We start from the raw sequence: 10640 nt of genomic DNA on the forward strand, positions 1-10640 counted from the left end.
CCCGCCCAGGACGCTGCCGCAGCTCTCCACCGATTAAAACCCGGACTGTCGCGCTGCGAGGCGCACAACGCATGAGAGGCGTCCCGAGGAGCGAAGCCAGCACGAGGGGTTGAGACCGACAGGAAGCGGATCCGAGCGGACGCAGAATAAAATGCTCCCGGTGACTGAGGCTGGCGGGGATGCTGCTGTCATGGCATCCCACTGTCTCCCCCTGACGCACCAGCGGCCACCCGCTGCGGCCAAACAAGACGCACCGTGTTAACGACCACGACACAGGAAAAGCAGAGCGAAGCCTTCAAAATAACAACCCCACCCCACGATAAAAACCGCAGAAAGCTCTTTGTAAGGCCAGATTAAAACATAGACGTACCGGACTGGAAGCCTTTAGGGCTCTGCGGGTCTAGAGTCCACTTAATAACGCAGCCATGCTGATACAGTATGTGGTGAGGTAAATAAGGTCAGTGTGTTTGGACCCAGCGCGTCTCCACGGCTACATGTCTCATAGGGAACCATAAACACAATAACACAAGAATGAGAAGCTAAATGTTCTGTTCAACGATCTCACTTCACTATAAAGCCTGATACGTTTTCTTTGTCCAGTATGTTGTGCTCTTATTGTGAAGGCAGGCTGGCTTCCGGGATGAGCTATACCTGCTGCGTGTTCAACATGAGACACGCACGCGCTCAGACACTGAATCGCAGAAACATACAGAACCATCATCATGGATTATTTAATGATTTCTGTACCAGTCACGTGATGTGGCGGTCGTCGCTCCGCTTTGGGATGACGTCACCTCATTGTTTACATGGATTTGTCGGCGGCTTCATGGCGATGATGATTAAATAATTAATATTTAATAGTAACAGTTACACACACACACACATCCTCGGTCTCGGTTGCTGATGTTCTCTGACGTAGAGTTGTCACAGATACACCAGGGTTTGTGGACCGAGCGCGTACATGTGCCTGACAGGTAACGTTTGAATTAAAAGTTTCACGAGTCTCTTCCGAAAACTGAGTAATTAACCGAGTAACTGAGTGTCACGATGACTGTTCACGTTTTCCGTGATCCTATTAAACATCTGGTCACCTTAATGACCCTCAGGTGTTGCTGATCCTCACATCACGTGAGTGAGACGGTAACCCCGCCCACACGCACACACTCAACACGGGCCGACCGAGTCTATTCCACCGTGTGTCCTGTGGGGGCGCTACAGGTCTACACTGCACAGCATGCTGACCCAGGATCCAGCAGGCTACTGAACTGAATCAGCGTTAATGAGCTGCTTAAACACTGACATTAACTCTAATGAGCTACAATCACACAGAGAGCGGTCGTTAGCAGCATCAACGCACGCACATGCACACACAGAGGGTCTGAACCAGTACATCACATGTTGTGTTTCACATAAAGGTTACATTCACTGCAACATCATACACAAGAACCCGTTCATTAAAACCTTTATTTACAGGTAAACAGTTTGTAAAAGCCTCAGCAGCCCTGAGCCAGTGGTCAACGTCAGGTCAACGTCAGGTCAGGATCTGCACTGACTCCTGTACAGGAACGTTTACATGCGTCCAGTCTACAGGAAGAACATTTGGAAAGGATTCAAAAGCCAAATTCCCTGAACTCTGGAAAACTCCCAGACTTTACAAAACATTTCACAGCCTTTCTAAATCCCTCCAAATGCTCAAAAAGCCTAAACATCCAGTGAAAACCAACCCACTGTGCAACACCAGACGAACTGAGTCTGCAAGTGAACAGTCCCAGTTTTCATGGTGTGTCCTCAGGGAGAACTGGTGAAGGCTTTTAATGTGAAAGGCGGGAGCATGAGGAAGACAAACAGCCAGAGTTGGACCCCCGTGTTAGATTACTCTGTTCTAAATTTCTTTATTGTCAGACTTCAGACTGATGATGTTGCCATAGCAACAGTTAAAAATAAACAGCTTCAGTTTAGTGCCATGTGACAAAAGGATCAAATACTGACAGGAAGATTAGAGATTTTATGTCAAAACAGCTGCTGATTCACTTCCTGTTGCTCAGTTTGCAGACTGAATGTCAAAGATCCAAACAGCCCATGTTTAACAACTAAAACCCACAGACCTGAGTCCAGGATCCACAGCAACCTGGTCCACAGTCACACTTCAGATGGAAGAATGGGAAAGAAGCTGAGAAGTGAAGCTTGTTATTTCAGTTAAGTCAGTTAAGTTAGAGTTATTTCAAAATTCATATTTGAATATTTAGCCCATGCTGTATTGCTGTGTAGTGTTACACTGCATTTCTTAGCACAAAATGAATGGAATGATTCATCAGCAAGTTTCCACTGACATGAAACAATAAAATCCAACTAATCCGGAAAACAAAAGTCTCAAAAGCTAAAACAGTATCATTATCAGTACCCAGGGCTCCTCCCACCTGTCTGCTCAGGTAAACTGATAACATTTATGACCAATCAGCTGTCAGACATGCTCAGACTGACTTTTAAAAAAGAAAAATAAAACCTTTCTAAAAACACTGAACCTGGTTCTCTCTGGACAGTTTTTTTCTAACTGATCAGTTCATGTTTTCATTTTTGGTTTTCGTCCTGTTGCCGTGGAGACGAGTCCTCCTCTGTGCACCTGGACAGGGAACACAAGACACACCAGTGTGAAGCATAGCTTAAATCCCAGTTCCCTTAATTCATCGTTCCTCGCACCTCATGCCAAAGCTCGTCTTCTTGCCCTGAGGAGCGAGGACAAAGTAGAAACATTTCCCACATATGTAGAACAATTCAGATTTCCAGTATCAATTCCATCACCTTAACATAGAGGTAGGCAGTGGTGACACGTCCTCCATCTTTATATGTAGTCTATGATGGGAAGTGAACAATAAAAATATTAGAAAATAAAGAAATTCTTCCTATCTGATAACGTGAAACTGCTCTGAGGTGACTGTAAAGACTAATTCAAATATTTATTAGAGCAGTGACATCACCATCGGGGAGAGATGAACGTGAGGTTACCACCCCCAGAAAGATCCACCAATCAGGTGCCTGCTCTTATAGACGTTAATTGGTTCATTGGTGTCAGCTGGGTTGGTTAACCAGTCCTAATGCAGGAGTGTTAGACATCGAGCCTGGGAGACTTGACTCTGGGGGGGAAAATGCCCAGGATAAGAAACTGAAACAAACTGGTCCAGGATCAGCTTAACTCAGATTCCCCTCATAGTGTCTGATAACCCCAGTGACTGTGGGACAGGACATGGTGTCTCTCAGCTACACCCCCCCTCCATGACCCTCTGCTGCCTACAGCCTCCTGTTGTTATTCCAGCTTCTCCACCCTGTGTTGTCAAAGTACAGTCTGTAAATCAGCCCTGCCTGCCGCCTAACCAAGGTTAGAAGAAGGGTTTTTCCAGCCAGTAGTCATGTCAAACAGCCAGGGAGGAGCTCTGGGCAGCTAAAGGTCTGAACCAGAGTGAAGAGGTGGCATCTTTTGCACCAGAGAGAGTGGGACAAAGAAAGAGCAGCAACCAGCCAGAGTACTCAAGAGAGAACCCACGCAGTCACAGGGAGGACCTTCTTGCTGTGAGGTGACAGCGCTAACCACTGTGACACTATGCTGCTGCCTAGCCTAGCTTAGCCACGATTTTACCTTGTGTTGAATTAATTTGGGAGTAACTGGAACTTTGTCTAACATTAGTGCTTTGTTCCATTAGCAGTAACAGAGCATTCCAGAGTTTCGTTAGGTCTTGAGGCTGAAAAGACAGACGGTAAGAGGAGTCTTAAGACAGTTTTACTCACCTCAGTGTAACTCACATCCTTTCTTACTGTTAATCCATTTGGACTGAACGAGATCTTCTGCTCCTGGAGAACAGAGAAGAGCTCTGAACAGGGATGTAAACAATAAAGCATCCAAAATGTTGCCAGTGGTTTATTATGAAGGACAAACATTCAGCATGTTAGTGCTTGAAGAACAAAGTGAGAGAAACTGACATCTCCCAGTTGTGAAGACCGGGATAAAAAAAAAAAAAAACAAGCCTGACAAAACACTCAACTGTGGTAGGACATGACAAACTGGGTACGAACCTAAACATCTGGGTAAAAATTGGAATTTTTGGCTAAAAATATGAGAAACGTGGCCTGAGGTGAGAGGAGAACCTGGGTCAACTGAACATCTGTGTGAAACACACCAGGACACAACATGAGGATTCATATGTGAACCTGAAGCTTCAGACACCAGAAAACCTGTCTTGCAGTTTATGAACAAATATCCTGACGATGATCAGTTCTGGGTTTGAATGACTACACAACTACAAACACCCCACGCCTCAGACTGTACCTGTTGGACCGGTCTCTGGACCAGAGTCTTCTTTGGCTGCTCTCACTTCTGTAGAGGGGATCTCGCACACTGACTCCACGTTCCCATCTTTGCTTTCTCCTGGATCCTCTGGTCTGAGCTGGACCTCCTCTTCTTCTGCAGGACCTCTCTCTATCGGCCCAGAATCCTTCTCAGAGTCTGCGACTCTGGTCTGGCCCTCAGTCCCCTTGGTGCTAGCAGCAGCAGTACAAAGGGTGGGTTCAGGGGGGGTCTGGATCTCTGTGAGGTCTCTGGTGGTCTCAGCTGAGTCTGGTTCTGGCTCCCTTTCAGCTGTTTCAGGCGTAGGTACCTGGACTGTTTCTTGACGGTCTGTAGGCCTCTCTGATTGGCTGGAAACAGAAGAGTCAGGCTCGTCCACAGCCGCAGTCCTCTGGATGGACTCAGGACGGTCTGACAAGAGCAACAACACAGTCAAACCCATACTCACTGATAAAAAAAAAAAACACCAGCCCAGTAGGTCCAGCACAGTCCTCACCCTGCACTCTGCAGGCGCTCTCTGCTGGCGGCTTGGTCTTCTTCAGGTTGTAGCCCTTCCGGATCTCGGCCAGCAGGTTGTCGATAATGCAGCCTCCATCCTGACTGACATCCTTCCTGACTGGAGGGCACACAGACGTTTAACATCGACACGATTAGCTGTTAAAACATGGCTTGTGTTGAGATGTCGCTGCTTCATTTTGTGTCTCCTGTTGAACACTGAGGCACTGAAAGACTTAACCCTGTTGTGCTGAGAAACTTTGTTGTTGTGACATTTTTGTGGTGCATATTTTGTTGCAGATAAATGTCAGTTAAACACTGAGATAGTATACAGGTTTTGTTTATTCTAAACATTTGTGTTTGCCGAGATGCACTGTTTACCAAAGGTTTTGTTCAAGTGTTTTGTTACAGTATGTTTTTTTTTTTTTATAAGGATAATCACCTTTATTGGCCAAGTATGTTACACACGAGGAATTTGTTTCCAGTACAAAACCGATGGCGGCCATTTGCGGTGCCACCTCAACCGACGGCTCTAACCATCGGGGGTAACGGGGTGGGTTTAGTGTCTTGCCCAAGGATACTTCGACACGTGGACTGCAGGCACCGAGATTTGAACCTTAAACCTTCTGGTTGGGAGACGACTGCTCTACCCACCGCACCACTGTCACCTATTTTGTTGCAAACACGTTTCTTTTGAGATTTGCTACTTTGCTCGATGTCCTCACCGTTATTTACCATTTTGTTATTGCGTTTTTAAAAAGGTGCTCTACAAATAAGGTTCCTGGGCCTCGCTCACCAACATCTTCCTAAGTCCCAAATAAGAAAACACAGGCGAGTGCCAGAATCTTTATGGAAACTTCTAAGTTGGTTTTGCAATCAAATTTGTTCTTAAGAACAGTCTGTGACCCAATGTTTTGTCACCCAGACACTGTCTTGTTGAGATGATATTAGGTGGAATTACAGGGTTGGACTCACTGATCTTGTTGGTTTCTCCTCTCAGTTTCTTCTCCTCCTCCTGCTTCTTCCTCCTCTTCTCCTGCTCCTTGAAACCCTCGTTCTCCTGAAGGACAGACATTACAACCTGGTTTTGTTTGGTGTTTCTCTTTGCAGTTACTGGACAAATGTTTTATGTGTGGGGGGTGGGGGCTGAGATTCTGAATGCAAACCACATTCCCTGGTGTTTTTTAACTAAGGGACAGTAGTAAAGACCTTGAGGGCTCTGAGGAACAGTCCCCTGAAGGTCTTGATGGTGTTGAAGAGTTCATCGAGGGAGAAGCTGCTGCTGTCCTCGCACAGGTAGACGGAGAGATCTGTCCTCCTGTCCTCCACAGAGGACAACTTCTGCTGCAGCTGCTCACATGACTCCAGGCTCTCCTGAGAACACACCACAGAAGAAGAATTTATTGTGTTGGTGAGCTCCAGTCTGTTTGTTATGAAATAAAACACCGTCGATGAAGCAGAACGGTAGAGAGGATTAAGTCCTCCTGTAGGTGGTGCAGTCTGGCCCGTATCACCTGTATGGCAGACAGGTACTGCTCCTTCAGGTCCTCAGATGAGGACAAAATTTTGGCTTCAGACGTTTTGAGCTGTTTCATCAGAGAGTTTGCTTCAGACTGGATCGACTCCACATTCGACCTGCAGACAAAGCCTGAGACTCAAACAGTGGACGACATTTTTAAACAGACCATCGACACAGGGTACGTCTCATGTCTCTTATCAGCACCATCATTTCCCTCACTTGCGTCTTTTACTTGTCTCTTAGTCCCACTCACATAAGATGCAAGGAAAACATGAGAAGAGACAAATTTCAACATGAGATATCCTTCATCTGAAGCATCCAGTCACCATCTGATTTCTGATAAAGGGGCATCAGTTCACACAAAAACGTCCACAAAGGAAGGTCTCATGTTTCCTTGATCATGGCTCCTCGGTCCTCACTCCTCAGAGCTGATATAAGACACTTGGAATGTCCTACGTCCTCAGTCGACCGGGGAATGATCTTATAAGACATGAGACATACCCCCGTCTGTGTTTGGTGAAGAGAAGCAGCTTCACACTCAGGACTGAACATTTATTTTTCTCTCTCGTAGCAGGAAATTAGTTTTGCTTGGACTGAAACCTGAAGCATTTGAAGTCAGTAATTTAAAGGGCAGATGTTTGTGAGGTTTTAGGACCTAGTGATGAACGGACCTCTGGCTGAGCTGCTGTTACACAGTGATGCACTCAGGTCACTTAAACTGATGGTATAACTTAATTCAACTGGCCTAAAACTTAAAAAAAGACAAACTGATAATGGGACCAGTTTACCCAGCAGCCTTTTCACAGATCATCAACAGCAGGTCAGGGTGGTTCGCTTCCACTTCCTGTTGATCACACAGCAAGAATGTTGAGCATGAAGAGTGCAGCCCAAAAAACATCATATAGTCTGACAGAGCTAGTTGTGTCCCAGTATGACCGGTATGACCAGGACTGTGGCTCCAGGGTGTTACCTGCAGGATGTGGTGCAGCAGTGTGATCCTGGACTTGTTGGCTTTAGTTTCTGTCAGTTTGAGCAGAGTGGTGATCTTAAAACCTTCAGCATTTCCCGTGTGAGTCCCCTGACACAGATCACATGACAACTGATGACATCACAACATGGCAGATGATGACATGAACTGTCAGACAGTGAGCCAATAAACCCCGTGGGTGAGGTTCTTTAACTCGCCGTTAATATGAAGTCACGTGGACACACAGAGAAAAGAAAGATTCTCACATAGTTGAGAAAGTTTCCAACACTCAGGATGAGTTTACAGAATCTCGGCAGCAGAGCGCTCTCCCTCACACCTGAACACACAAAACAACACAATGTAACAACACGGTCCAATGGAAAGGAACACATACCAGGGCCAGACAGTGCCTCTGGTGCTGCTCTTACCATTATCAGTTACATCTCTGTCCTGTAGCTGCTGCTTTCGTTTGAATACAGGAAAAACTTTAATGACCCGTTGAATTACATTTTTCCGTGTTGAGACAAACAGCTGAACTTTATGTATTTAGACTGTGGTGCAACTGAGCTGTTTCTGTCCTTATCCTGAAAACCACAGGGCCTCCTTCAAGCTCTTGGATACGTGGCCCGATCCATTCTCTACAGCGAATTATAAGAGCGGCCTCTGCTGGACCACAGGGTGAACTACGGACTTCAGAGACCACTGACTTTATAGACTTTACATCTTTTTTTAAACAGGCCATTAAAGCTGTAATATTTAAAATTTTCTGGTGTTTAAACAGAACTTGAATGAAAAGTGGCAGCCCAAGTATTTAGCGTATTGATTGTGTACATCTGTTGTGTATACAGACTCTGGCAGGCTCGGTCCAGCAGCTCAGCTTTGGGCTTCAGAGTCTCCAACACACAGCTGCTCTCCTCACACAGCAACATGCACTCTATCCTCAGAGAGTAACTGCAACACACACACACACACACACACGTGCACGACTATAACTTTGCTCAGTAGTAAACGAGATCTGGTAGCGGACAGGTCTGTCTCTCATCTGATGACAGTGTTGTATCTGAGCAGCAGCTGACACTGTCCACCCACCTGGGGACATCCAACAGCTGCAGGTAAAACTGATCCACTGAGGCCAACCTATCCCGATCTGCCTGGTGAGACTTCAGGTTCTCTATCTGAGAGGAGAACAGGTGACAATGGACGGTCAGGTGAGACATGACACACATCAAAAACAAGTATAGGAAAAGTAAGAAGGAGACAATGAAGGCAGGTGAGGCAAATACATGTTAGGTGGAACAAGAAACAGACCTGTGAATTACAGGTGAACAACATTTAGGACAAAAAAAGACAAGCACAGCAAGAAAATGACAAACGATACAGGAGGTGGAAAGGTGAGACTGATAAAACACCAATCACAGGTGAAAAACAGGAGATCGACAGGTGAGACAGAAGGAAGACAGGTGGGGGAAATGAGGAACACCTAGGACAGGTAAGAAAACAACAGGCAAAGCACAGATGAGACGTGAAGCTGAGGCACAGCAAAAGAACAGGTCAAGGTGAGACGTAATGGACAGGTAGGACAGCAGAAACAGTTACATAACCAGTCAACGATAGGCAACAGGTACATAAACAAGTGAAGGAGAGACAGTAAGGAGGACAAATCATGGAGGAAGGACATGTGAAAGACAGGTGTAAGACCAATGAAGAACAGCTGGAGGACGGGGGGGTTTCAGCCTCTCACCTCGTGTCTCTCCGGCAGCAGTTTAATCAACTGTTTCAGGCTCTCAACATCAAACTTTGTCCTGTCTCCTCTCCGGATCAGGGACACAAAGTCCGCATGGGAACTGCAGGAGAAACAAGTGAGACACATGGGGCAGGTGAAGGACAAGGTAGGACACAAGGGACAGGTAAAGGCCACGTGAGACAGTTCACCTGTCCTTCACCTGACGGTGCAGAGATATGTTTGTGTTGCCTGAGAGGCTGATGCAGAAAAACAGTCACCATTTGAACTGTTTGAGGAAGATGTTGAGGTTGAGGTTTTTCTTGGCATCGATGAAGGAAATCTGTGGACAAAGTCGACAGGTGTTGACAAAAAGACGGCACCACAGAAGATGTTCACCAACTGAAATCCAACAGCAGCTGACAACACATCACTATGGTTTCAGGTCTTCAGACTGTAAAATGACTGGAGAGTGAGGGGATACTGATTCTGAGTCACAGCTGCTGTACCTCACTGGACTCTGTCTTGGCTTTGGTTCTGGTCTTGGTCTCAGTAGGAGGAAGACTGAAAAGCTGCTCGATGCTGCAGTAATCTGGTTGCACCGACTCTGAAGATGATGACGTCCACAAGGACTGATGAGCTGTGGAGACCCATATTAAAAAAGGACGTTTTCAGTTCGTCCTTTGTCTCTAGCATCCCTGCACATTCAAACCACTTCACCTCAGCGGTCCATATATAATTACCAAAATCCTGGTCCTGCCCTGGTCCACCACAGGACGGACCACATGCGTATAAAACACGTTAAAACCTCTGGCCACTGACCTGTCATTGGTCTGGACGAGAGTTTCTGCCAGTTCAGTTTCTTCATGCGGAGGGTGGGGCAGGGGGTGGAGCTTATCAGGGGTGCAGAGCTGGTATATGACCTGCCCAGACCCTGAACCACCTGGGCTTCAATGATGCCACCTAGAGGAGGAGGAGGAGGTGGAGCTCCCATACCAGGTAAGGGAGGAGGAGGAGGAACTGCCATACCAGTTAAGGGAGCAGGAGGAGGAGGAGCTCCCAAACCAGGTAAGCAGGGGGGGACTTGAGAAGACGCTGTTGACACAGGGGTTGCAGAGACATCTTTTATAAGCATCTCGGACTGGCCAGGAGGACTGACTGGTAGTTGAGTCTGTACCGCTCTGTCAGTGGTTTGGATCTTGCGATTGGCTGAGAGGGTCTTTTGGGGGAGGAGCCTCTCCCGTAGACACTCACCAGCATCTAACTCAGCTACAAAACAGAAAAACATTTTAGTCAGTGCCGTGTACCATGCTCCGGTGTGAACACCACTGAGCTCCTAAACTGCCGCACATGCACAGATGTAACTGAAATGTGAGCCACGTGTGCGACAGTCAAATGGCCCAGTTTCCTCCCGAACTGCTGCGTTACAATATGTTCCTTCCAGTTTGTCCTGATCAGAAGCTTCTCCATAAACATCCACAACATGTGAAATGTCCTGGGGCTCGTTTTAAGAAGGAGGTTTTGTTGAAACTCAGAGTTTGTTAACCCCAAAATGAGGGAAACTCTGAGTTTTCGGTTTCAGAAACGGAGGTAACTTAAACCC

At 46.6% G+C, this 10640-nt stretch overlaps 1 protein-coding gene across 1 annotated transcript in view; it reads right to left on the reverse strand.

The window, feature by feature from the left end:
• Window positions 1–1446: 1446 nt before the first annotated feature.
• Window positions 1447–10640, reverse strand: part of LOC109974468 (inverted formin-2-like) — an 18105-nt gene continuing 8911 nt past the window's right edge. The window contains exons 9-24 of the mRNA XM_020624671.1: window positions 9860–10306; window positions 9547–9677; window positions 9319–9380; window positions 9059–9161; window positions 8407–8492; window positions 8168–8268; window positions 7584–7654; window positions 7321–7428; window positions 7139–7194; window positions 6346–6466; window positions 6041–6205; window positions 5807–5891; window positions 4833–4952; window positions 4319–4747; window positions 3781–3843; window positions 1447–2620 (exon numbers count right to left, since the gene is read on the reverse strand). Of these exons, the coding sequence (XP_020480327.1) occupies window positions 3782–3843; window positions 4319–4747; window positions 4833–4952; window positions 5807–5891; window positions 6041–6205; window positions 6346–6466; window positions 7139–7194; window positions 7321–7428; window positions 7584–7654; window positions 8168–8268; window positions 8407–8492; window positions 9059–9161; window positions 9319–9380; window positions 9547–9677; window positions 9860–10306 (2147 nt within the window). The 3' untranslated portion in view covers window positions 1447–2620; window position 3781. The remainder of the gene's footprint in view (window positions 2621–3780; window positions 3844–4318; window positions 4748–4832; window positions 4953–5806; window positions 5892–6040; window positions 6206–6345; window positions 6467–7138; window positions 7195–7320; window positions 7429–7583; window positions 7655–8167; window positions 8269–8406; window positions 8493–9058; window positions 9162–9318; window positions 9381–9546; window positions 9678–9859; window positions 10307–10640) is intronic.

This window comes from Monopterus albus, unplaced genomic scaffold (genome assembly GCF_001952655.1).
Source record: "Monopterus albus unplaced genomic scaffold, M_albus_1.0 scaffold334.1, whole genome shotgun sequence".
Lineage (NCBI taxonomy): Eukaryota > Metazoa > Chordata > Actinopteri > Synbranchiformes > Synbranchidae > Monopterus > Monopterus albus.